Raw genomic sequence first — 27641 nt, 5'->3', positions numbered from 1 at the left:
GGACAGGAGGAAGACCACGTGAGTGGCATAAAGGTCACTGACCTTTAAACAGGCATGTCGAATCACAGTTTACATGACTGCATTTTTACAGCTGAGGCAGTGTAGGAAGGTCACCTCCAGGAGGGGATGACGGCAGAGTCTCAGAAGTTCAGACTGTCCTCCCTTTAGTCAAAGCTCTTCGTCTGTAAGCACTGCTTCACACTGCCAGTCAGCGGCTGGCCCTAGAGGTTTGTTATGAGACTACTGTATCATCTACAAAGCAGGGCGGAGGAAATGAACGGGAAGGACTCTGAGGAAACCGAAAAGAAGGGAGGTTGTGGCTCAGATATTAAACGTGCTCACCGAGGGTGCAGCCTGGGCTCCACAATGGCAGGTGTGAGCTTTGGCTATAAGTCATCATTACAACTGGCAGTCCAGAGTGGCAGGGCACAGTTATCATCCTGCCAGAGTAGCGATGGGCTTAAGTTGGACAGGATCCCTCGTTGCTGCTGCATTAGTTCCTCCAATTGTCACGCCTGGGGCCCCGCAGGCTATCAGGTGCTATCAGTGTGACAGACTCCTCTCTTTCAGTTGGCTCGAGCTCTCCTGTTGCCCTGCGTGGCCTGTAGTGTGGGAAATAGTCACTGATTTACGGGTGAATGGATCAAAGAGCACTCACTTCAGCTGCGGTGCTCGTAGTGTTGGTGCAGGGTCCACAGTGGTAAGACGTAATTGGTGAATCCAAACTGGGGAGAAAGGAGACTGATCAGGGACATACAGTGTTGCTGAACATTATCAGACTGCAGTTGGTTTTAATTGGGAGGATCTGTGCTGACACCATGGATGCAGAGGTGAATGATGGAAGCTGTGGTAAACACGGAGGGCGTGTGTAAGGTTGGCACTGACAGCGATGATGTCATATGTCTCCCAGGCCTGAGGGGCTCCCTGTCCCGTCTGCAGCTGGAGTATGTGGACATCGTATTCGCCAACCGCACTGATGTCAACAGCCCCATGGAAGGTCAGCACTCAAACCCCCCCTTACCAGTGCGTGTGTGTGTATATGTGCATGCGCACCTGTGTGTGTGTGCGTGTTTGTGTTTATGTGCATGTTTTAGTCACTGTGATATACTGTTAATCACTTGGTCAGCCAGTGAACCTGGCAGAGTTGGTCAAGTGTGTTCTGGCTTCTCAGCTGTTGGGTTTTCCATCATATCAGACAGGGTAGAAATCAGGCCAGGGTCAGCTCAGCAGAGTCAGGCATCTCTTTTGTTTGTTCCTCCTTTGAGAGGCAGCGAGGCTGGGAAGGTGATGGAAAATTGGTTATTCATAAGGACATTGGGAAGAGGCACAACAAGGCTGATGGCTAACATGTACATGATGATATATGAATGAACTAGCCACATTGTACAAGTGACCAACACGATGGGAACTGTGATATCGGGGGATTGCACTGCGTGTCTGCATCTGTTTCCAGATATGATTTATGAGCCATGCTCTGGACATGCTCTGCTGCCCCAATGTAGAGTTTTCACACAGCTCCAAGGATCATCAACCTTTCCCCCCAAAGCTGTTTTGTTTTCTTGGTTCATTGTGCTAGAAGAATCAGAGAAACACTCTTGCTCCTGTCACAGCTGTGTTTTGCTTCCGTCCAGCATGGGTTTTGGTCTGGCATCTTTTGCCATTGCGTCTTTCAAATCCCTCTGCTTTCACACTCCCCTTTGCGGTGGCTCTACAGACATTAGTGCACAGGAAACCTTCCTTTTTTGTGTATTACATCAGTGGATCTCAAACTCAGTCCTGGGGACCCCCAGTGTGTGCTGAACCATTGCATTATATTACAGAATTGTTATTTTTCAATGGCTATTTTCAGTCCCTTGATGCTCATGAAATCTGAAATTACAAGCTCAAAACTCAGAAACCAATTCAAAACTCATGGGACACTCATAATATTTGCTGTTAAATTGGATAAACTGCTGTTGAAATCATAATGTGTGTAGTGGGTTTAAAGGTTAAATAATGTCAGTAATGACAGGAAGTTGGAAAGAAAAAAGCAGGAAAATAGTTTATTCTGGAGGATAAAACTTTGAGGCATATTTGCACACTAATTCTAACACTGTAGTTGTAATACTAAATAATTTGCTGTTCTGAAAATTGTAACTCTCTAAAATGGGGGTGGGGAGCTGGCTGAAATCGTCATGCACGTCATTCAGTTGCAAGTACGTCTGTCCGCCGCATGCGTCTGTCCGTTTGAAAACTCGGTAGGTGACTTCCCGTGCGACGGAAATATCTCTGGCAGTCCCCTGCCGTTGTAGCGCGCCGCGTCACGTGACAAATGACACGTGAGTGACAGGTGCTGTGCGGTGTCTTTCAGAGGTGGTGCGAGCCATGACCTTCGTCATCAACCAGGGCATGGCCATGTACTGGGGCACCTCTCGCTGGAGTGCCATGGAGATCATGGTGAGCGAGCCGCACGTCGGCACCGCCCCCCCGGCGCCCTGCTCTCTGCGGTTCCCTGGAACCCCACTCTCACGGTCCCCCGACATCCCCACTGTCCTAAAACATTTAACCCCCCTGCCCTGCACTGCACGCCATCATCCCGACTAGTGGCACAAACACATGCATTTCTCACACTGCAATGATTTCCCCATACACTCTTTCTGTCCTTTAGCCCCCTAATAATTTGATTCAAAGACAGATATTTAAGTATAGAGTGTGTGTTTAAGTATAGAGAGTGTGCTTTGTGTTTGGGAGTAACACAAAGCACACACTCTCTCGTTTTCTGCATTTAAAATTTTGTTGAGATACAGTGTACTGTTGTACCCTGGTGGTCTAAACATTTTCTCATACTCTACTTTTCTCTTGCTCTCTTTCTAAGCCAACAGTGTGTCATACCAGGAAAGCAAAATCCTTGACTGGAGAGATCAGAATTAGATTATTTTATTTAGTGGAATAATTGAAACCAGATTTAACATATTTACTAAATGGTCAATGTCCCTGCTATTTAAGACGTTACAGTCTGTTGAAAGAATGCTTTCTGTTGCTGAGCTGCTAGCACTTGTGAAACAGCAACTTTACTTTTTCCCAGCTAGCTGTAGGAAATACCGCCGTTCCCCAGTGTCCTAAACCACTGAAAACCCCCGCTTTGCTACAGACCCCCACCCATTACCATTCGACAGTCTTATAAAAGAGTCTATCCCTCACATTGTGCTATAGGCACATTCTTTCAAATGCTAACATCCCCTAATATCTTAACCCCATGTTCACGACCACCCACCCCTACACTGCTTTTACCCCTTTCTGCTTTACAGTGTGGCCGCATTTAGTACTGTCGGTGTCACAGTGTCACGCTGCTCACCTGTCTGGTAGTGTTGCTCTATGGAAGTGATTTATGACCCGCTCTCGCTCCATACATTTTTTCTTAAGGAGCCCATGGAACAGTATACTGTAGTTGAGCAACTGTTCTGTGACGGCGCTACCTTACATATTATGGGTGCCTTTCTAAGTGTCCTTTACAGCAGCACTAAACCCATTTACCGATGTATGTGTTTGCATGTGGCAGTTGCTCTCATTCAGAGAGAATCTCAAGGCTGTACTCCGTGTTGAATCAATGCGAATGTGAGACAGGATGTGCCACATTCTTTATACCTGTTATAAAATAATGAATGTTGGTTCTGGCCGGGCATTCTGTGCCTGGGAGCTATCGTCTCCTCGGGAGATTGACAAATGAGTGGCAGCTGCATGCTGATTGGACGGCAGGTTGGGTTAATGTGTCCCAGCAGGCTGTTTGCCTTCATACCTGTCCCAGTAATCACATCATTGTTTCCCCTCCCAGGAGGCCTACTCCGTTGCGCGGCAGTTTAACCTGATACCCCCAGTGTGTGAGCAGGCTGAGTACCACTACTTCCAGAGGGACAAAGTGGAGGTTCAGCTACCCGAACTCTACCACAAGATTGGTCAGTTTCTGGCTGCGTTCCGTAGCTCAGACTTTTTGCAATTTTTATTTTATGAAGAATTCTCATAAAATAGCCATATTTCATTTCTTTTTTGGTATGCGTGTGTGTGTGTTGTGTTGTGTGTGTGTGTGTGTAATTGGGGTGTGTGTGTGTGTGTGTGTGTGTGTGTAATTGGGGTGTGTGGTGTGTGTGTGTAACCGGGGTGTGCCTGTGGTGTGTGTGTGTAACCGGTGTGTGCCTGTGGTGTGTGTGTGTAACTGGGCTGTGCGTTAACGTCTGTCTCTCTCAGGTGTTGGTGCAATGACCTGGTCCCCCTTGGCGTGTGGACTGATCACTGGGAAGTACAGTGATGGGGTTCCAGACTGCTCACGTGCTGCAATGAAGGTATAGCCATCCAGACACACTGACACTGAGGTGCAGGCATTCCCCACATACCGCCATCCCGAAACTGTCTGACCCAATGCAGATTAAACTGTGAAGCTGTAACAGCACATGTTATCAGAATAATATCATATTAATTAAAGCTATCTACATGTGTAATTTATATTGTACAAATGCCACTTGCTGCCATTAGACATGGTTAATCCTTGATTAACTAGTATGTGGTTTGTCATAAATATTGTGCTTAGTATGAGCAAAAGATGAATTTATCAGTGTACTGCTGTGTCTTAAAGTTTTGAAGATATGCAGGCCTCTTTGGAGTGCTGAAGTGTTTGTTTGTGTGCCAGGGGTACCAGTGGCTGAAGGAGCGCGTTAACAGTGAGGAGGGGCGCAGACAGCTGGCCAAGATTAAAGAGCTCCACCTGCTGGCTGACCGACTGGGCTGCACTGCTGCACAACTGGCCATTGGTAACGTCTGTGCATCCGTACACGTAGTTCTGTACTGTGTGTGCGTGCATGTGTATATCTGTGTTTGTGTGAGATTATCTGTTCTTCTATGTCCCTCTTTCAATCTTGATTATTTCCCATTCCCGATGACTTTATTGTACCTGCAGTTAAGCCATTGTTCGTGCTGTGTTCTCTTGTCTCTCACTTTACCACTTTCCTCAAGCTTTCTGTCATACCTGAGCTTAGAACAGTCATTGACCCTACCTGTAATTGTCTTTTTTTTCTAGCTCCCTTCCTTCCTCTTACTATTTTACCCACCTCTCTCCTACTCTCTTGATGAAATGAAATGATCATTTTGAACTATGTGTTTTGATTGAAGTTCAGTTAGAAATGTACAGATCTCTCTCACTCACTCCCTCTCTCACTTTCTCTCTCTCTCTCACTTGCTCTGTCTATCTCTCTCTCACTCTCTCTTTTTCTCTGTCTCTCCCTCTCTTTCACACACATTTTCTCTCTCCCTCAGCTTGGTGTCTGCGCAGCGAGGGAGTGAGCTCTGTGTTGATGGGCGTCTCCAACACTGACCAGCTTCTAGAGAACCTGGGCTCTATACGGGTAGCCATTACCTGCACCAATAACGCACTGCACTGGGATGCATATGTGTAACATGAACAGCCGTCCATAGCCTGTACTAATAACATACTGTACTGGGCTCCATTTGGATAACATTGACTCCCTGTCATAGTCTACAGTGATAACACTGGGCTCTGTAAGGGTAACACTGACGGCTAACTAACCTGCTGCACTAGCACACTGTATTGCTCTTCATACGATTAACACTGATGGCTAGCTGAACTACGCTGACCATACACTGTACTGGTTGCACAATATGCCAGTCTGGGGAGAAAAGAACAGAACAAATTTGGAACAAAAAATGTTGAAAATGAATACACACTGTTGAGATGGGGTAGGTTTATCCATTATGTTTTGCCTGCTCGTGTTATTTGATTTTTTTTCTCCCCTTTACATTAAAAAAACTGACGCCATTCACAAATATTATTTGCATATATTTATCATTTTGATCTAAAATCAATAGTGTATTTTAAGTAAGTATAACCTTGCTATCAATGCTTTATTGAACAAAGCAGCATTGTATTCTAAAGCGGCATTAAGCTGAAATCTGACTGGATAGAGTCGCATTGCTCTGTGTGTGACTACGCTCTGTTATTGTTGCTGAGCTGCACTTGTCAGAAGCTGATGTGATTGGATGGTGCAGTCAAATGTGAGAGGCATGCAGGATGGGAGTGGAGTGCGGCACAAGGGAACACCTGACACCCCCCCCCCCACCACCACCACCCTGTCAGTTAAAATCCCATTTCAAGTTTTATGAAATGATCTTTATTAGAATGACTTCAGGATATACAAATGTGAATTATATGAAGCAAGGATAGCACTAATGTAACCATGTAAGTATAGTATTATTATAGTATGAAATACAGCGAGGCCTATAATGTATGGAAAAAATATTTTTTTTCTTCATTTGGCTCAAATTTTTGCAATCAAGCTGTTTGCAATGTGGTTTGAGTACACATTCTCAGCTTTTATTCAAGGGTATTTTTATACACATTGGTTTCACCTTGTAGAAATTACAGCACTTTTTATTCATAATGTTTGGGACATATTAATGTTATGTAAATGAAGGCAGTCATGTTTAGCACTTTGTCACATATTCCTTGCCTGCAATGAGTGCTTTAAGTCTGTGACCCATAGGCATCATTGGGTGCTGAGTATCTTTTAGGCTAGATACTGAAAGCTCTTTTTCCTGCACTAAACAAGTAATTGAACTCATTGAACTAATCAGAAACACCTGTGAAGCCATTGGTCTCAAATGTTATTGTGCCTTGAAATAGGAGGACTGTGTATAAAAACCAAAATGTATCACATGTGAATTGATTCATTACAGATCTAAAATTGTGGAGTACAAAGCAAAATCAAGAAAAAATATGTCTTTGTCCAAAACGTTATGGAGCTCACTGTATAATTGCTTTTAATCTGTCTCTGTTTTTGATCTCCCAGTATCCATCTCAGTTTCTCTCTGTTTCTTATTCCTTCTTTTTCCTTTATTTGTCAATTTATTTATGACAAACATTCATTTTGTCAAACTATATGGAAATAATTGAAAAATACAGAAAAACAGTGGAACGACTTTTGACTCTGTCTTCCTGTATGTATCACTTTCTTTTCTCCCCTGTCCTTCTCACTGTCCTCCTCTCCCTTGTCTTCTCTCTAAGATCCTGTCTCAGATGACGCCACAGACGGTGAACGAGATGGACTCACTCCTGGGAAACAAGCCGCACTCCAAGAAGGAGTCGCGTGCGTGAGGAGCAGGAGGCGCAGAGGCGGAAAGAGAGAGAGAGAGGGAGAGAGGAGCTGAAGGAGAGGGAGGAACAACCGAAGAGTGAGAGGACGTATCGTCCTTTTTCCGCCTTCTTTATTAGCAAATCGCATGTTTTTTTCAACATCGCGCTTCCAGTAACCAGCTGCACATCTACTTATATCATGTATGTATATGAAGAAAAATAAACCAACGGATGTTCTAGCTGAAGCATTGAAAGGACACACAAAAAAGATGGTGAAATAAAATCTAAGTATTCCTATTTTTCCAGATGAGAGACTGAGAATGGGGGAGGGAGCAGGGCAGTGACTGGGAAGTAATGTCCTCCAGCTTCTTATTTCCCAGTTTCCAAGAGGCTCCCCCAGAACTCAAACACAATATCTTAATTCCTTTCTTGTGTCTGTACGCATGTCCCTTTAAGAATGACAAATGTTGGGGGGGAGGGTGCTACTTTGTCATTGGCCAATCATACGATGGAAGAAAAGCAGCATGCACTCTACAGCAGCCTGGCTTTGAGAAGAAGAAAAAAAAGGCACTTGAATGGAACAGCGACTCTCTGTAAGGTTTCAAGACAGCGTTTGTGTCATCATGTTCTGAAACTGTTTCTGAAGTATAGAGGAGATTATAATGACTCAAGAATGCCATTGTGAGCTGCTGGGTCCTCAGAGACTCCTCATTTCCTCTGAGAGACTCCACATAGCAAATATTAAACCCAGACTCTTAACGCACGTCAGGCTGATCTACGTCACACTTTTCCACACTTCAGGCTGGGGGGCTCTGGCGGGTACGTCCCCTGGTGTCTCTGAGATTCGCAGTTCCGAGGACTATGGAGATGCTTCTCAAACAGCAGCTTATTGACTCCTGAAACAGGTGATTTGCTTACCCATGCAGTCAGTGGCTCCAGTCAGTTGATTCAGGCCAGAGCTGGAATGAAGTTGAGTTAGCCACAGATCTTCAGTGGGCACCACCAGACTAGAGCCTCAATGGACTCGCAGGTGTTGGCTACAGACCATGTCACCAAGCTCATGTGTGCTTCTCCTGTAGTGTTTAATCATCAATACCACAATTGTATAGCGGTCAGAGAGGCACATCTGAAATTGGTCAACATTGATGGTAAATGGCAGGTGGTGCTATTTGCCGCCCCTGACTCTGCTTTCTTTGAAAACAATGTTTGATTGGCTATCAAGGGATGTAAGACAAATTTGGAACTTAAGCTAACCCAGTGTGTTGAACATATTCTTTAAAATGTCAGCTGAGTAGTGCAAAGACATTAAATAGTCAAACCCTTTAAGGTAATTCTGTATCTTTTTGAACCTCTTAAGCATGGAGGGAGAGCTCAGATGTCATGGAGAAAAAACATAAAGATGGACTTGTGATCGGAGTTTGGGCCTCAATACCATAATTTCTTGTGTGGAATCAGGATTTTGAAACCAGTGTTGGTAGGGCATTGATTTTAAGGGATTTCAAATCCATTGCATCAGTTGCTCTTAAATAGATTAAAGATGCTTGTGAGAGACTTGAATTTAAGTAATTCTGTTGCAGTTGAGGTTTCAGTAAAATCCAAGAATGAAGTTGCTTATTCATTTAAAATAAATCATTATTATATTGAACATTGTTCATAAATACATGCTAATTTATGTATTTATTCCCAACAGTGCATATTTTTAAACTGTATAGGCTAATTAACCTAACAACCCTGGTCTCCTAATGTCTGAACACACATTTGTTCATAAATATTGAAATAATGGTTTTGGTCTGCAGCTCCCTTGGGTTCCAGTTTATCTAACCAGAGTGCACTGCTGTTTTTCACCAGTTCCTGTTTGAGAGCCATTTGATTGTGTTGGACTAAACACAAATGTATGTGTTAATGGTTTATAATGCAATTTCATGTTGCAATAAGCAGATCATATTCTAAAGTGTTACCAATTCAGGATTTTTACTTTTTAAACTATTAGTCTACAACCAACCAGGAGGCTACACATTATATATGTATGCAGGTTTTCCAATCATTATATTTTCATATGTGTCATAATGATTTAACCCTCCTGTTCTGTTCTCCTGTTTAGGTACAGCAAAAATGTTCCCGGGTGATATAAACATACAGGGGGGGTTTGCAAATACATGAAATGAACCATTTTCATTTAGAATGTTGATTACACTAATTAAGGCCAGTAGAAGAAGTTTCATACTGAAAAAATAATTTTAAGTATTTTTCCTAGATTTTCAAACTTTAAAAAGGGTCAATTTGACCCGCAACATAACAGGAGGGTTAACATATATATGAATTATGTAAACAGAACAGGCATTGCGATTTCCCCAATGACCATTTGAGGGTGTGGTGTTTGTGACAGAGTTATTTCTGTAGATAGTTTGTATGACAGATATTTTGTATTAGGATGTACTTCATGTTGAATTTTTTGTTATCTTCTCAGATATTTATGTTGGTGTAATGTTAATGAGTGCTGTTTGGAGGATGGGGGAATCTCTATGCCTAAACAGAGATAGGCCTATAGAGATTACTGACTTATTCATGAAGCATTAGTGTCATTTCAGATTTGCCACTTTTCTTGAAAAAGTCTACATTAAAAAAAAAATCAATGTTGGCTGTCGTTCCCACAACTCTTGTTATAAGGCTGAAGAAATATTTGAAGACTGAAGATTTAGTTCAATTGAAAATGTCTGACATGTTAGTCAACTGTGGAAGTAAAAAAATTTTTTGACATTATGTTATATTTGCCCCACTTCTCAAGGTAGGTGAAGACAATTCATCACAAGGTGCAAACTGATGTGCAGTCAGGAAATGCAAAGCGGTCTGGGTAATGCTCCCTGATAGAACGGCTGGTGGAACCCATAAACATCTAGTCCTGAGCCTCACATTTGCATTTTGGTTTGTTCTTATTTTGAAAAGCCCCAAGAAATTCATAAAAAGCTGATGGACACAATGACTTGCGCATCAGTGTAATACTTAACCATGTATCGATCGATAGCGGAACTGACGATCAGTTGACCTGTTTGTGTATATAAACTCTTATTGCACTTCCTAATAACTTTGCCTGTATAACTTATATATTACTGTCTTGCAAAAGAAAAAAGAAAACAGCCCTATATTGAATGTACCTTGCTTGCCTTTAAAAACAGTATCAGAAAAATGATCTACTTATAGAATAATGTAATCCCTATATCTTTAGGTAGATATCTGTAGAGTAAGGTTTGCTCAAGTTAAAATGGGAAAAATCAAATGCAAACAAATGTTCAGCCCCCTCTCCATTTCATTGTTCTCCAATCATGTCCTTGACGTGATTTCCCCTCCATTCCTCTCTTTTTCATCTATCCCCCTTTCCTTTCTGGAGAGGGGCTGCATTCAGGGTTTGCAGCAGTGAATGAGTTATCGGTTTGCAAATATATGTGCACATACCCGTACACATATGTACATGCAGACATTTACACACTACTGCAAAAGAGGATTGTACAAATGCATTTTGACTCACAAAGAACATATATTTGAAAGACAATCAGTTTGCGATCAAACATGCACATTAGAATATAAATGGTTTGGTGGGGTACTACTACGACTGGTGACGACACCCACACATTAGTTAACCATTCCTCGCAATGTCTGCCCCTAAACCCCTTTCCTTATTCTACCCACCACTGTAAACTTGCCTTGTCCCCTGTCCCACCCACCATCACCCCTTTACACCCTGGAGAAACAGGTTGTAAGAATGTTTTGTAGGATATTTATTTGTATATAGTACTATAGATTAAAAATGTTTGGTCAGGTGAGCCTGCCTACAGAATATTTGTTCTCTGATGTTGGGGAATCACAGAGACTTACGCATGTGATCTGACAGTTACTGAGGGTAATTCGTTCACAAGATGGATGTGTGTGTGTGCGTGTGTGCATGAGAGAGAGAGAGAGAGTGGGGGGGCACTAAGGTTTGAGGGACTGGACAATGTGTGACATGCAGCATTATACTAAAGATACTCAATAAAGTCTTCCTGAAGTAAGTCACATTCCTGAGTTTGGCCTGATTCTTTTTAAACAAAGCAAATGGGCTCTTTTTCCATGTTTATTCAGGCAACTCTTAAGTCGCAGCTGTTTTCTAATCAACATCTTATTCAATAACGTGGGGCACATACTGGGAACTATGAATATGAATGAAGATGAATATTTGATTTGAGTGATATTTGTTTTCTCTAATATTCCTAATGTTCTAATGTTAATGTACAGCAACATGTGGCAGCCCATAACATTTTTTTAAAGCTGGCTTAGGCTTATGACAGGAAATCAGTGTTGCCAGAAAGTTCTGCATACAAATACTAAATTTATGGACTTCGGAAGCATCATCAATAGAGGGATGTACAGTACCAACAAATAAAAGCACTTCTCGTGGTCACATTGTCATGCAATACAAATAAGCACCGCCAAGTGCCATACATATACATTTTTTTCTCTTTTTATTTGCGCTGTTTTGACACAAATAAGCCTCCATGTATGACAAGCACTTTTGTGAAGAACATTTTAAAACTAAAAACGAGCTTTGTCAGGCTAAAAATGGTACTCATTGATTTGTGCAAGCACCGCCTACTTACGTGTGAAATCGTCTTCGACAAAAGAGGTCCCCACAGAAGCACTTAGACTCAGGGTCCAGAGCCTGTTTTGTGAGTAGATACATGAGACTGTTATGGCAGGGTACTGCTCACCTCCCCGGTGTGGTCAGATCATAAAGCATAGCCCTGCTTACTGCCACTGACCACATATTACAGTGTCCAGAACTGTCAGGAATACTGGACACCAGGCAGCAGCTGGACCTTCGGAAGCTGGGCCTAGTAAATGCTAACGCATGCAATGTCCCGGAGCTGTAGGTGACACTGTTGAAGTTTTTTTTATCCATACCAGAATACTGGCTGTCACAATGTACTGCTGTGCTTAGCTCTAGTGTTTGTCAGACCTGATCAAGTATAGCCCTTAGTGCCAGCAGCCAGTGGTCAGAATGACACTCAGCAAAATGTTAGATTCCTTAGCTCTTGTGATAGGCAAAACTGAATTTCATATGGATGCTGATAAAGCAGTTGGTGGGCAGTTGGTGGCATTGCTTTCAGGAAGGGAAAAATTGATGTCCACAGAGACAATGACTCCACCCACCACAAGTCAATGCTTACCCAGCAATACCAGAGACTTGGGGTCACCTTGCCTTTAAAGCAAGAATAAAATGTAGGTACACATGTACAGATATGCATTCAGTGCTACTGAACAGCTATTTAGAGCACAGATGTCTTCGATAGATCTGGGTGGAAACTGAGAAACTAAATGTGCCAAATGTTTTTTACAGACATCCAGGAAAATCCACAAGAGGGCAGTGTTCATTCAATCACAGATTAAAACATTTGACATTTTGGAATACACAAGGTATTAGGACTTGCTGGTGTACAGTTGTATTACCAAATAAACCAGATTAATTCCAAGCCTATCACTAATTAAGTTTTTTATGCCACAAAAAGGGGCATGAAAAATTCACCACAATTTATACTGGTTTGTGAAACGTACGCCCTCTGTCCTAGCAGCCCTTATGACCCCATTCTATTACCAGACTGCAGTAATGACATTCTATCAACAGTTAAAAGTGCTTTCTATTACCAGACTGGATTAATGTCATTCTAAAGTGTAATGACATTCTATCGACAGTTAGAAATGCTTTCTATTACCAGACTGGATTAATGACATTCTAAAGTGTAATGACATTCTATCGACAGTTAGAAATGCTTTCTATTACCAGACTGGATTAATGACATTCTAAAGTGTAATGACATTCTATCGACAGTTAGAAGTGTTTTCTATCGGTACTTCCGGCTTGGTCAGACGTTCCTACGAACACAATTGGCCTGGGGGAGATAGCGTGAACCTCCACGTGCATTACGCTCTCCCAGTGAAACTCCTCGCTGTCAGGTGAAAAGAAGCGGCTGGTGACTTCACATGTATCGGTGGAGGCATGTGGTAGTCTACACCCTCCCCAGACCAAGAGAGGATAGCGAATCGACCAGGACTGTGATACACATGGGGAATTGGTATAACAACTAAAATTGGGGAGAAAATGGGAGAAAAATGGCAAGAAAAAAAAAGTGCTTTCTATTACCGGACTGTACTAATGCCATTCTGATGTGTAATGACATTCTATCAAGAGCTAAAAGTTCTATTACCGAACTGCAGAGCCCTCACAGTTTGTGCCAGTATAGCTATGTAAGTTTTCCATTATCAGTGCCTTCCCTAGATCCTACTGATACTTCTTGTTGGCAAACGTGCTGTAGACAGGTCCCTACTTAATAATGCCACTAGAAGGCACACATGGGACAAATTAAGTCTTATGTCTCTTGGACAGAACGGTCTGGAAATAATCAATTGTCCAAGAGGGCTGGGGTCACACAGCATTCAATTTTGACTGGCCTTCAGGGATTCTGATGAGTTTTTTAGGAAAGTGCAGCTTCATCCTACTCATGTAAATTAGGTATCGCCATCTGCATCACATTTCTGCAAGCAGATGTGCAGATTGGTGGATCCGGGTAATGTAGACAACTAGGAAGCCATATTTTTTGCCAATCTTTATACGCTAGAATTTTAAGCAAAATAATAACAGCAGCAGTTTGGATGGATGGCTTGTAATTCTGCAACTGATTATTGCTAGGAAATCATTTTAAAGCAAAATTACAGCAGTCATGCATATGAGAAATGCAATAGTCAGCATAATTTAATGCTCGTTGGCCGTGAATTACACATTCATAGTTAGCTGCAAGACAAGTTCCTGAATGTCTGTATCAGAGGGTATGCAAAAACTATGAATCAATGATCCCGCAAGGGACAAAAGCTGACTGTCTGGGATGCATTTCACCATATTTCCATATTCAGAAATGAAATTCAATGCAATAATTCTTTTTCCACAGGCATCAATTCAAGACCATGGATTTATCTCAAGAAATTCCCTTCATTAAATATCTCATTTAGTGAAAGTGAACCCTTTAATTTCATTGCAATAAAAATATAGCTTTATTATACACATCGAATATATACAGTAGCAATGTACCGTGTATGCACACATATGGCGTGTTCATGCATCTGCAGCTTACATGCAGGGGTTTTGGTCCATCAGATTCAACAAGCTGCAGGCAACAACTCCTTTGCGCTGATGAAGCAAATTAAATAACTTATGGGTCTACATTACAACAGCAATGACTCAGCTCATTAACGGTGAGAGCGCTTCGGTAAAAACGACTGCGTGATCTGCACAGGGTGGGTGTGGCTTACAATACGGCTGATTCACGGCTCATGTACTGCATGTATTTTTAACATTCCCTGCAATGGCCCCATGTCTTCTACTAGTTCAGTCTACTGCAAGCTGGCTAATTCTTATAGCGATCCTTACAAAAAAAGGTTCTGCACGGCTACGGGAAGCCTGGAATAAACAGGCCGCATTGCATTCCCACAGCCTACTGTATCTGTATGGTTGAAGCAATGCTAATTCAACATGCCATGAGCTCTAGCTGGGATCCAGAGGCTGCTGTGCGTCTTGGAGCGGACATTGAAAATGCGGGTCTGTTTGTAGTCAGTCCCAGTGTGGACCCATCTTTCGCGTTTGGTTCCTTCTGAGGGGTCCCTCCAGTCACTGTTCTGCTGGGTGAAACTGGCCATATTATGACTGAAATGCTGAGAGTTGGTTGGTCAACCCTTCTTTCGGGCAGTGTCCAATCAGTGGGTCCAATTCAGTCCTTGAATATAGCTGCAGTCTTCCTCTGCTACCACAGCAGTCTGTAAACATCCACCTCATTCCAATTAAAAACCTTTAGTGATTTTGAGTCTCTCGCTATTTCCCTTCCATCACCGTAGAAACACCATGGTGAGCAGGCCTGTAGAATGAGGTGAATGGGTAGAAAGAGAGAAACATGTCAGGTTTTCATGTTTACAGGCAGGTTTATATCGAAGCACCACTCACCCTGCATGAAGAACTGAGCTACACAGTCACTGCTACATTGACCAGAGAGAAGGAATATTCAGATTGGGTGAGTTTGTTTTCGAGTGAAACCATTCAGACTTGGGAGTATGCTTACATTACGGTTCTGGCACGAAAAGGAGTCTCCTTGCATTTGAACAATTATTCTTAAACTCATCTCCAAATTTAATGAAAAATGAAATACACGTTTTGGCAGGGATCAAGTTATTTGTACAATTTTTTTAATTGAATGAAGGCGAGTCAGGACTGTGCGGGTAGATGTCATTAGTATTTACTGAATGACATTAAAATGCTCAATGTCTCAGAGAGCGGGCAGTCATGAAATGCACTTGGGCCTTGCAGAATCAATTCATGATTAAGCCAATTGTGATCAACTGAAAAAGTATCAAGTTCGTTTTTTTTTTGTTTTTTTTCTCTTCAAAATTACCCATGGCAACCCTTCTTACTGACTGCATAAATTGCCATCTGATGAGGTGTCAGTGTGTCTGCATCTGTGAATATGTCTGGGTAAATGTTTCCTGACACTCCCCCTCATCTACTAAGGCCTGAACTACCATGTGGTGCACTTGTGAAAAAAAATGAAAACAAGAAAACACAGGAAAGAGGACTGAAAACTAAATTCACGCATGACAAAATCTCGCCCTCTTGTGTTTCTAATACTGTATGTGTCATTTTAAATACTAAAAGTGTGAAACTCATTGACTCGATCGGCAAGTGCAGCTTATAGCTCATCACGCCTCAGTGAATTACGTTCATGTGATGTACATACAGATGTTCTGTTAATAGATCTCCTGCCCATCACCAGCACATTAATGTTTATCAGTAATAGCCTAGAACACTTCCTTACCGAGTATGTAGGCACAGACCAGTTTCTGCATAACAGTGACATGGATGTGAACTGGAACCAAGGGGCTTGGCTCGCTATGCAGGGGGAGCATGAGGACAGTGATGCACGCCAGCCCGACAATGACGTAGAGAGCAAACAGGGAGGGGTCACGACCTGCATGAGACGCAAAGCAGTAAAGCATAGAAATCAGCATGAAAGCTGCAAAACGGGAGAGCATTCCGTCCTCCACTCCTGCAGGAAAGACATGCTGCAACATGGGATGCAGGAGGTCACTCAGAATCACTAACTAGTGCATAGTTAGCACTGACTCCACCTTCTGAAGGGACAAGCGCACCCAAACGACGGCAGGAAAATGCACCCCACAGAATCACAGAACTGCCAGAACCCCTCACTGCTGAGACAGGCCACACAGACACGCAGACTCCTTCAGGTGTGAGCCACACCTGCACCTGCCCATTTGCTGAGAATATGTTGCCACAGCTGCCCTTTGCTGAGGATGCTGTTTCAAGCTGACAACACCTTAGTTCCTTGTGAAACATTAGCAAGCTGTGCGGTATTCAGTACTCCAACAGTCACCCCTCTATCATGGAAATGAGTTAGTGTCTTCTAATCATAATTATAAGCAGTCAGGCCACCCTAGCATGCTTGAATGTCAATTAATTGAGTAACTCAGGAACCATACCTGAATGGAAGCAAGTGCTTTCAATATATTGTGTGTCTCTCATTTCCCCCAAGTGTTTCCACCTTTACGGCCACTATCTGCATGTTCTTTTCTCTCAGTTATTGCCTTTCCCAGATTTACTTCTCCCTGTTCTAGTGCTGCTCCTCCTCCTTCTCTTTCTCCTTCCTTTGCTCCTCGCCCCTCTCCTTACACGGGCCTCTTACCTCTGTCGGGGCTCAGGACCCCTGGAGGCAACGTGGCTGAGAAACTTGCGGGGGACACAGCTCCTCCCCGGGGGGTCTCCAGGGGCTTCTCTCCTCCCTCGCTCCCCTTCAGCTCGGCCCAGATCTCCCGGGTGCCCCTCTGCCCCCCTCCCGACACCTCCAACCGAAAGCGGTCCCTGCGACCCCAGTTCCTGGGGCTGGGATCCTGGTGCCGCACCACGCTGAGAGAGGACGGGGAGAAAGCCAAGTCAACAAATTTTTTACTTACAGCACATCCTATCACATGATGAACACAATTCCAGAACACAAAAAGTTCCAGAACAACTGAGAACACTCACAGATATAGTTTCAGTCACTGAATGTATATGTATGATGTATATGTATAATGTATGAATGTATGTATATATATATATACACACACATGGGTAATAGACTCACATATCTACGCAAGACCTGGCCCTCACATTGCCCTCAGCTTCAACCACTGTGTAGAGAGCAGGTGCTGTGCAGAGCACTAAGGCAAAAGAAGAGCAGAAGCAGGGAATGAGTGAAGCATTCCCTAAATCATGAACAGTACAACAGTTATTACAAGCGCACAGAGAAAACACCAGTCAAACTACACATAATAACTTAAACACCGTAATCTGCAAGCCCCCCCCCCCGACATAAACTAATACTTCCTATCTGAACATTTTCTTTTCTCTGAACAAAAAGAAATCATCTGCTCTCAATACTGTATCTTCAATAAATCCAATCTTCCTCAGTTACTCACCTTTGAACCTCAGCACGAAGCTGTAAGGATTGTAGAAGGTTAGAACCCTTCTGTGTGAGCTGCGCTCCTGAGCATAGAACACCAGCTCTGTGGGGAACAGGAACACAGGGAGGCTGTCCTGTGATTTGGGGTGACCCAGGGGGGTCACCGAGGCGCTGGGAGTATGCCTGTCCCTCTTCATCACTCTGCTCGTCTCCTGGGTACCATCGGGACTGCACTGGCCCTGGTGCATCATCGTTAGCGGCGTTGTATGTCCGGAGCCATTCTTCACAGAGGCAGTGCCGGCTGGTCAGGACTGAAACTGATGGCTACAATGCCGCCATCTAGTGTACACCAGATTAAAAGCACATTGCAGTGAGGAATTGAAGCACGGAAGTAACCTTAATTACAGTTACCTAGCGATGTAGCTAGTGCGCAAGATTATTCAGACAATTTTTTCAACAATGACCGAACATATTTTCTCTCCCTAATTAAGCATCTCTTGAAATAGCATGCATTAACATGGTGTCATCGTGTAGAGCTCTAAGTGAGGTACATAGCTAGTTGGTTTCGTTTGCCACAGGCATATTAACACGGCAATTGGCTTTAGTTTGTGTAGCAAGGTGGTTAGCTAGAGCCAGTATATCGACATTGCGATGCCTAACGATAACATGATTCTAGCTAATGTGTTCATAAATAATGTATCACTAAAATTGCTTTCAGGTGGCTGGCTTTCTAATTTAGGACACAGCAGATGGCTACAAATGCCAACGTTATGGAAAGACTGCCTCCCTAGCTAGTAGTACTATGATAGGTCGATAGCATGCTAATCTAACAACAATATTTTGACTCCCGTTCAGTTTCCTTTTCAGCTCTCCTGTTTCATTTCTCTGTTCAAGCATTCCCGCAGCTCGCTAGCAACATGTGACGTGCCACATAGGCATCTTGGTGTTTCACGTCGTGTTAGACTAGCTGGGTAAATCTGAGTAAACCAGGCAGGTAGACTACTTAACGAGCTAACATTAGCTAGGTGGCTTGTTGAGCTTGTGTGCTAGTATTGAACGAGGGGCTGTTTTATCGACTAATCTGCAAGTCCTTCTTAACCATAAACTAAATAACATTTCCAGTTGGTAGCATAATCTTTATTAAAAGTCGCGATATGCTAACGTTAAGCACAACCAGTGGTGTGTTAGGTAGCGAGGCCAAACTAGGCTATTATGGAAAAGTTGGTAAGTTAGCTAGTTATATTTCAACTCCTTACCGTTCAGTAATTGGTTAAGCTGTCGCATTTCTTCCTATCGTTCATCAAACTGACCAACCATGACATATAAAGTGGTCATTATAGCATCATCCCTTCGTCAACTTGCTTGTTCTTCGGTCCTTCATCGTCTATGGAACAGTTAACCACCGATATCTTCCGTGTTTACGTTTCAGAGTGACAGCGTGAATACCCACCCCTTGTTTGTGTTTATTGGTTTGACCGAAAGATACGCCAAGAGAAGAGAAGATAACTGGACCAGTTTAAAATAATTATTCAGCAAAATTATAGAGCGAAAACGGCTTCAAGTGGTTCATCATGTTTTTGTATTAAGTATAATAGCCACGGTATCGTAAACATTTCAAGAATTTAATCAAGAACAAGGACAATTGGCTATAGTTTGATTTTACATATAGGTATTATATGCTCACTCAGCCCATAAATAAATATCGTTGTTTGGTAGTTAATATTGGGTAGATAGTTATCTGTGTTATTTGTCTAGCAATATTAGGAGACAAAGTGATGGTGATATGAGACATTCTTCACTGGCTCAGATTTTTGTTGGTATTGTTTAATTTTACACACGAACACAAAGCAGTTCAGTTTTAGCTTTTCTTGATGGTTAGGCATAAAGTTGTTTATTGTTATAGATTGTCTCATTTGGTAACTGTATGTGCATGAGCAAACAGCGGTTTTGCGCGTCCATACACCTTGCAGCAGGGGCAGGATACTTTCTACGTTAGCGCCCCCTAGTGTCACTTCCCTCAGATGAAGGTTACAGTCTGACGGCTCCACTGGATGGGGAGAGAGGTGACAGTGAAATACACGTTTGAATTAGTGTCTGGCAAGCTATCTAGGTTATAGCACAATGACTGCTGCATCGGAATCCGCAAAGCCGAAAACCTCTCCTAAAGCTATAAAGTTCCTCTTCGGTGGCCTTGCGGGGTAAGTAATGCCTCAGTTCGGTTTCACATGTACTGTAGCTAAATGAACTAGCTTATTGGCCGTAAACATTCGGTGTTGCAAGAGGAGATGGGTCAGTTCATGCTCCGGGTTTAGAGTGACCAAGGGCTAGCTAACTATCTGACTGGTGTGTTAAAAAAAATACATGGCATATGCTGCTGTTTTGTAGTCACAATAATATAGTACTGACTATCCTGCGGTTTGGATGCTGCTATTTTGTTATTTCAGCATGTCAACAGTCAACAGTACCAGCTAATCCCTCAGTCAAATGTAAACTGCCTGTGACTGTCGCCTGCTAGCTAATGAACCGATGGTTTGCTGCGCGCATTTATCTATTAGAAGTAATTTGATGTTGTTCACAGATAAGTTGCACTGCAGTAGTGTTGCGTCAACTTGTACCTATGATATGGTACCAGTAACCAGGTACAACCAGTGTCGATCTTGATGGTCATCCACCTAATCTGTAAACCAAAGTGTGTGTTGACGATAAGGCTGAAAACAAAGCCAGGCACAGGCATTATTAACTTTCCACGAAACATTTCCATCAAGATCTAAAATGTCATCCTCACAATAAAGCTTGGATAATGGCCTTTTTCAGTTGTGGGTTTATAGTGATATTTGCTGTGCCTCTGTTTGAATGTAGGTTGCAGTGTATTGTAGGTTTGCCAAAAAGACAGGATACCCTTCGTCCTGTATTTCCCAGTGTCCTGATAATTTTACCTGACATCAATGAATTACTGACACACAGAACAGCAGGTGACCAAAAACCAGCTTGTACAAAACTCAGATTGCCATATATCATGCACCACAAATATAGTTACATAAACAATAGTGCCCTCCTCCTCCCCACTCCACCAACCAACATGTATAATCATAGCAACTATTTTAGGTATCTAAAGCAGCTATCTTACCTATGAAATGATGAAAGGTTTCTAGAGACAACCCATGTAGTCTTAGGGCTTATACCTTCCTGCATTTCTGGCAGGTGGACTATCGTTTGACGCATTCCTTTTTTGTGGTCAACAATATTGCCAAACCAGTTCCAAAAACTGCAATTTTGCTGTTGAATTCGTGCCCACACTGTGGAATTCACCACTGGCAATGTTGACTTTCAAGTTGTCCTTGTTTAGGAACATATTATGCAGGATTTCTTAGCCTCTGTTTACAATGTAGCTAGCTGGATAGCTAGAGGTAACTTTAGTACTGTGAAATGAGTGACCGTGAGCGACAGTAAGGAGGCAGGTTCGCTTATAGCTTAATTAATTCCATTATGTTGAACGTAATAGTGGTTCTATCATTCTAACTTTAAATTAGAAAATTTCAGACCCTTGCGAAAGTCCTTATTGTCACCACCTTCATACTGCCGGTAATGTTGCTCACAGGCCTAACAGAAAACAAGTCAACTCTGTGTCGCTTTTAATCCTCTTGGCGAACTTCAGCTGACACCACTGAGGAAGAGCAATTGCAAGGTTAACTCTAGAGCACCTAAAGACAGAGATTGCCAGTGTATCATAGATTTATTGACTGTTTCTTTGTGCAAGCACTTCATGTAATACTTTCACTTAGTGTAAGTATTCATGCTGCAGTATTGCCATTTTCATTCACCACTTTCTTTGATCACTAAAGAGCGGTCATCTGAATTAATCTGTTTGTTACATGCTGAGCCTTGATGTCCACCGTGATCACAGATGAGAGGTCATTTCTTCTGAGGGCAACTGTCTAAGAGCACCAAGTAACAGCCTCTGTACCCCCCTTCCTTTGGGCAGTATGGGGGCGACGGTGTTTGTGCAACCGCTCGACCTGGTGAAGAACCGCATGCAGCTGAGTGGCCAGGGTTCGAAGGCGCGCGAGTACAAGACCAGCCTGCACGCTGTGGCCAGCATCCTGCGCAACGAGGGCATCGGGGGCATCTACACGGGGTAAGACCGCGGGGACGGGGCAGCATGGCTGCTCTGAGCGTAGAGCAGGGGCTGCCATCAAACTTTGACATCCTTGAATATCTGTAAAGGAACACCTAGCTACATCATACAGGATGTCATTATTTATACCAGTATGTATGTAGATGCACCTCACTGCCATACATGTATGTATAACTGGGAGGATGTCATGCACACTGAGGCTGAGGCTTTCGTTCAGGGTAATGGGGTGTTTCTGTGTGATTAGCAGTGCACTGTTTGCCTGCATTACTTCTGCACTCAAAATCACAAGCAGTCACTGTGTCTGCCCGCACAGTTCGCCTTGCAACTTCCTCTTTCCTCTTTCTCCTTCCCCTGGCTATTCTGACCCCTCCTTTCTCTGTCCCCTCACTCTGTTTCCTCCTTTTATCCCTCTGTCTGCAATTTCCCTCTACTTCTCTCTTTCCTGCCTTGCTTTTTTCTCTCTTTTCTCTCTCCAGGTTGTCAGCAGGCCTGTTGCGGCAGGCCACCTACACCACCACGCGGTTGGGCATCTACAGTATTCTGTTTGAGCGCTTGACCAAGGCGGATGGGACGCCCCCCAACTTCTTCATGAAGGCGCTGATTGGCATGACCGCGGGGGCCACGGGGGCTTTTGTGGGAACCCCTGCCGAGGTGGCCCTCATTCGCATGACCGCCGACGGCCGGTGAGAACAGACAAACGGCGGGGCGCAGATGGGAGTGGTCGCGCTACGGGGCCTTCAGCCGAATCGGGAGAATTCACCCTCAGTGCCTTTTTGTGCTCCTCGCTAATGTTGCTGAGGGTTCAGTGAAGACTGTCAGTCACAGTGCGAATCGACCACCGCAGGTCCGGAAAATGTCTGGAACGATGCCTAGTAGGGCGATGTTAGAGATGAGGTGAGAAGACTTGGATAAATGAAGGGAACAGATTAGGCATGACACAGGAACCCATTTTTTTCTGCTCATACCCACATTGTGAGAGTACGAAGTGAATAATCTATGCCCTCCTCCCTTCGCCAGTTTACCACCAGATCAGAGGAGGGGGTACTCCAACGTCTTCAATGCCCTGATTAGGATAACCCGTGAGGAGGGGCTCAGAACGCTATGGAGGGTAGGAGCTCTACAGGATCTCTTCTTATTTAGTCACACTCTATAACACAGTGATGTCTCGCTCTAGTGGCCGAGTAGTAGTGGCTTCAGTCAGTCAGCCAACCCTAAGCCAAATTTAATCTCTCATTCTCATGAGATTGACGTGCACTCAAATAATAATAAAGGGTCGTTGCACTAGGTCAGTACAGCAGTGGTCATAATAGCATTTGCGTGTGTTTCAGGGCTGCATACCCACCATGGCCAGAGCCGTAGTGGTCAATGCTGCTCAGCTGGCCTCTTATTCTCAGTCCAAACAGGCGCTGCTGGACACTGGTAAGGGATCACCCTCACTTACATCACTTTTTAATACAACCTAAGTACAACTGACACCACGTTCCATCCAACTCCTGTATAATGTGGTCACAATGGATGAAACTCCAAGTCAGAACCTTTCTCTCTCTCATTCTGTTTGTTATCTGTCTCTCTGTCTACACATCTGTGCTTTGGGTGTTTTGGTGGGATGTCTGGTAACCGTAAAAACCATATACCCAACCCAGGACCCAGCTGTTCCCCATCATTGGCTTTACTTTATTGGATCCATATGGATTCAAGTAAACATTTTAAGAGCTGCTATAGCACAAGAATTTAATTGGAAAAAAACTTGGATTTAGTACTCCTAAAAGGTTTTCTTATAATAAGGACGGAAGGACCCTCTCTCATGTGTGGGGAGGGCTCTTCTCTCACCCATGGAGAGGAGCTCATGTGTTCTCTCATGCAGGGTATTTCCGCGACGACATTCTGTGCCACTTCTGCGCCAGCATGTTCAGCGGCCTGGTCACCACAGCTGCCTCCATGCCCGTGGACATCGTCAAGACCCGGTTCGTCCGTCCCCCCGCCTGTCCCTCTGTCCCTCTGTCCCTGTCCCGCTGTGCCCATGGACATTCAGTATGTTACACTCACCATAGCACTCACCGCAGTATGTGTTACTTGACACCAAACCACACAAGCGGAGCAGGATTTGTACTTGTGCTGTAGGCAGCCACAAACAATTCTGCACACATTGACCCCCTGGACCTGAGTCTAACTATCCTAATCTGTACTTCACATCACTGCTCTCCACTTTTCCTTTCTTTCCTTTCTTTCACTGGGCTTTCTGCTCATGTAACTTTATTTGCAAATATATGCAATTGTAATGTCCCTCGTCTGGGAAATATTAAAGACATGTTCTTTGCTCTGCATGCAAAGTTCTGCAGTCCTTACGTGAGGGAGAAGAAGTATGCAGTGTGCCCTGGGTTCCTGTTAGTCAGCATTTCTAGGGTCACGTGACCATGCTTTGTGTGATCACAGCATTCTCCTGTGCTGTTTTATGGTTGGCATCCTGTTTAGCAGCTCAACTGCGGAACCTGTTCTTGCATTTCATCTCGTGGCGGGATTCAGCTGCACCAGCAGACGGCCATATTTAGAGGGCTCTGCACTGAAGCTGGACATTCTGTTGTTTTCTGTTGCTTGAAATCAAATTTAATTGCTGTGCTCAAGGAATCTATACAGTCTGTATGCTCAGATATATGAAGAGTGCTGACTCCACTGCCCCTCGCTGCTTTCCACTAGTCTATATGCAATACTGCATGTGTCCTCATAACCTATTCTAATAATAATAATAATAATAATAATAATATTAAATTTACCGTTACATATTTGGTAAATTGTAATACATACTGTATTAATCATTTTGTCTACTAATACTCTGTGGGTTGCCCTGGGCAATGCCGGCAGTAATAGTTTTTAAAGTAGCAAAGTTCAATGGCACAAAGAAATAGTCAACGTATGTATGATATTTCAATTGTTTATCTGATTGATAGTGTAGATTTCACATCAGTTCTAAAACAGTAATGGAGGTGCCCAGATTGTTTTCTACAGCTAATCTGTCTTGGCTGCATCGTTTGACAGTCCACTGGCCTGCTGCCATTACTTTCATGACATGACTGTATATATCTGCCCGTATCCCTGTCTCAGGATCCAGAATATGAGAATGATTGACGGCAAACCAGAGTACAAGAACGGATTGGTGAGTCTGACTGGCTGTTTGTCTGTCTTCTTCTTCCCCCCTCTGGCTCATTAAAGACAGCTGGGCCCCTGACCTTTAGAGGAGTTTGAGTGGAGCAAGCAAATGAGACAGTGAGATCTTCTTTAGGAGGTAGGCTGTATATTATCTGCACAAGGGTAGGCACATAAACTATGTGACACTGTAAAAATGCATGTTTGCTCATAAGTAAGCAATTCTTTATATAGCACTTTTCAAAACCAGGGTTACAAAATGCTTCTCAATAAAATAAAACATTTTCACACGCAACTTCACATACAGTACATACCATCACCATGAAGAACTAGGACGAGCAAGGGAATAAAAATTGATCTTTTCAGGGACATCAGGGGCATTGCAACTTTTGTTGTATAGCAAATCACTGTTAATGCAGTGTTGATGTATTATGAAATATATTTACACATCTCCCATCTTCTCCCTGGTTAGGAAGTGCTGTTGAAGGTGGTGCGGAATGAGGGCTTCTTCAGCCTGTGGAAGGGCTTCACCCCGTACTACGCCCGCCTGGGACCCCACACCGTGCTCACATTCATCTTCCTCGAGCAGATGAACAAGTTCTACAAGGTCTATGTTCTTGACTCATAGACATTAAAGTGTGACCTGGGATTGACTGATGATGATGGCACCTTTAAAAACTGACTCTGGTCTACGCGCGCACACACACACACCCCCACACACACACACACACACACAGAGTCTTATTCCTGCAAATGAATGCAAGGCTGATCTAAAGCCTAATGCTGAGGGCTAATGCTGGACAGTGAACCCCTTGCTGTCACGTTGACCAACAGACAATGTCAACTTCCCCCTGTAAGACATTGCCTTGTCTACCTGCCTTTGCCTTTGATACACAGACTAAGCTACTTTTTTCATAGACCTGTTTAGCTGACACATTAAGGCTACTGTCAGAGAGTCTAAAGGCAACACAGGTTCCAATGGAAAACCATGTTTGCCAACTCTGTCTTCTGTCTTGCATAATGGCGTCAACATACTGCTCCCAGAGAACTGAGTGAGCGTGGCTGCAGAAAATATATTTACACTACAGTAAAATAAGTTTACACAGCAGGAGGCAGCAGCACACACACAGGTGTAGAAAGACCGGTTCTCCAAAACAGTAATCCTGCATGATGTACAGATTTTGCACCAATAAGCTGATTCTGGATCAGCTCAGTGATACAGCCTACCCAGAGGTTTGACCAATGCAGCAGCACGACTCAAGTCACATGAAGGAAGCCTGTGAAAGTCAGTAGACTTGTCCTCCTGTGTTCTGACCCCCTGTTTGAGCCAATCACTGCCTCTTGTTCTATGCACTGGCCCCTTTGATCCAATCACTGCGACCAATGTTACAGTGCCAATAGGGGAATCATGAGTCCACTGTATGTAAGCCTTCAACCAAGGAGAGGATGAAGAATATGTCCAGTGGAGCCTCTCTCCATAAACATCTGATTTAATAACTGAGCCTCTTTACACTTGCCCTGAAGCTGCTGCCTGTGTGTTAGCATTGTCTGCTCGTACACAAAGACCAGTACCCCGGCGTGCTTAAAAATAAATAAATAAATAAATAAACCTAAAAATAGTAAAATGTATTGATCCGAGTGGCATTCCCTGTTTAATGTGCTCAGTGAGGATTTTCTGATCACTGTTGGTTGAAATTGTAAATTGTCACCACACACCAGTAGATGGCGTGCCATCCCTGCTCAATTTTGTTTTAAGTTTCATTACCCAATCTGTCTGACTTCAGACAGTCCCTACAGCCAGGAATGGCTTGACTGTTTTATCCTGCAATTTTTAGTTAATTGAAAGAAAATAAGTATTCCCATTTAGAAGTGTGTATTTCCATCTAGGAATGTGGCACTTGACATTTAAATGAAATAAAAATGTATAACTCGGTGCTACTTGCTGTCGTGTTGGCTGTTTCCTTTCAATGTCTGAACATCTGAACATGGATGTTGAAGGATTTGATTAACTATGAATCATAATTATGTAGAATATTTTTCAAAATGTACATCTTGTGTTGAATGCATTCTTGTCAATGCCAGTTCTGTTCCGTCTCAGTAATATTATCTTACCTTTATGTACTTCATAAGTTTACAATAATTTTTAATGACCAAATTCAGATTATTTTTATAATGATTATTATTTATATCTTCTTTATGCTGTAATTATGTACATCTTAGCGTGGTGGAATTGGATATACCATGGTTTACTGTACATGAGCTTTGTGATCAATGTAAAAAATAAAAAAAGTAAAAAAAAGCAATTGTAAAAGCACCCTGCCTGGCAATAAACAGTTGCTACGAGCATGCCCAGGAAGGGGTTTCAGTTGGCCAGGATGACAGTCACAGCAACTCTTCACACACCAGTGACCTCCACTAGTCTGCTGGCTGCCCTGCTAGTCGGCCTGTTGAGCTGCACATTAAATGCTGTCTTGTCCCTCATGTCTGTTAAGCACAACCTGTGAACTGCAACGAGATAAGAAAGTAGCAGTCGACATCAGATGCTTTGGGGGAGGGCACATGGTTGTCTGCACCCTCTCAGATCAGGAGTAGAGGTTGCAGTGTTGAGCACTAATTAATAAGATTGGGCATTCCAAACTGCAAGAAAAAGGAGATGATACATTGTTTAAAAAGGGTGTTAACTTGCATACACTAACTGTATGTGTTGATCAGCATGAGCCACCGC

The 27641-nt window shown here is 43.3% G+C and overlaps 3 protein-coding genes across 4 annotated transcripts in view; 2 read left to right on the top strand and 1 right to left on the bottom strand.

Annotated features, from left to right (window-relative positions):
* The window catches only part of LOC135251502 (voltage-gated potassium channel subunit beta-3-like), a 34127-nt gene extending 26429 nt beyond the window's left edge, over positions 1-7698 (top strand). For both annotated transcript variants that reach the window (XM_064329022.1, XM_064329021.1), the window contains exons 8-14: positions 911-997; positions 2351-2436; positions 3812-3932; positions 4222-4316; positions 4661-4781; positions 5284-5372; positions 7049-7698. In XM_064329022.1, coding sequence (XP_064185092.1) covers positions 911-997; positions 2351-2436; positions 3812-3932; positions 4222-4316; positions 4661-4781; positions 5284-5372; positions 7049-7138 — 689 coding nt within the window. In that variant the 3' untranslated portion in view covers positions 7139-7698. The remainder of the gene's footprint in view (positions 1-910; positions 998-2350; positions 2437-3811; positions 3933-4221; positions 4317-4660; positions 4782-5283; positions 5373-7048) is intronic.
* A 6464-nt stretch (positions 7699-14162) lies between these two features.
* Positions 14163-19053, bottom strand: LOC135251501 (motile sperm domain-containing protein 1-like). Its single transcript, XM_064329020.1, has 6 exons — positions 18897-19053; positions 17657-17979; positions 17323-17398; positions 16885-17105; positions 16000-16152; positions 14163-15048 (listed from the first exon to the last, which is right to left on the bottom strand). Exons 2-6 carry the CDS (start codon positions 17889-17891, stop codon positions 15020-15022), a joined length of 714 nt encoding a protein of 237 aa, XP_064185090.1. The 5' UTR covers positions 17892-17979; positions 18897-19053; the 3' UTR covers positions 14163-15019.
* Positions 19054-19189: 136 nt separating this feature from the next.
* On the top strand, positions 19190-26854 carry LOC135251500 (mitochondrial 2-oxoglutarate/malate carrier protein). The gene is made up of 8 exons (XM_064329019.1): positions 19190-19838; positions 21623-21775; positions 22252-22458; positions 22793-22883; positions 23104-23194; positions 23640-23739; positions 24875-24926; positions 25389-26854. The coding sequence occupies exons 1-8, from the start codon at positions 19762-19764 to the stop codon at positions 25542-25544; spliced, it is 927 nt and encodes a 308-aa protein (XP_064185089.1). The 5' UTR covers positions 19190-19761; the 3' UTR covers positions 25545-26854.
* The last annotated feature ends 787 nt before the right edge of the window (positions 26855-27641 follow it).

Source organism: Anguilla rostrata, chromosome 3, assembly GCF_018555375.3.
Source record: "Anguilla rostrata isolate EN2019 chromosome 3, ASM1855537v3, whole genome shotgun sequence".
In the NCBI taxonomy this organism is placed as follows: domain Eukaryota; kingdom Metazoa; phylum Chordata; class Actinopteri; order Anguilliformes; family Anguillidae; genus Anguilla; species Anguilla rostrata.
The sequence above is the reverse complement of the archived record's forward strand: the minus strand, read 5'-3'. Positions and strand labels throughout refer to the sequence as shown.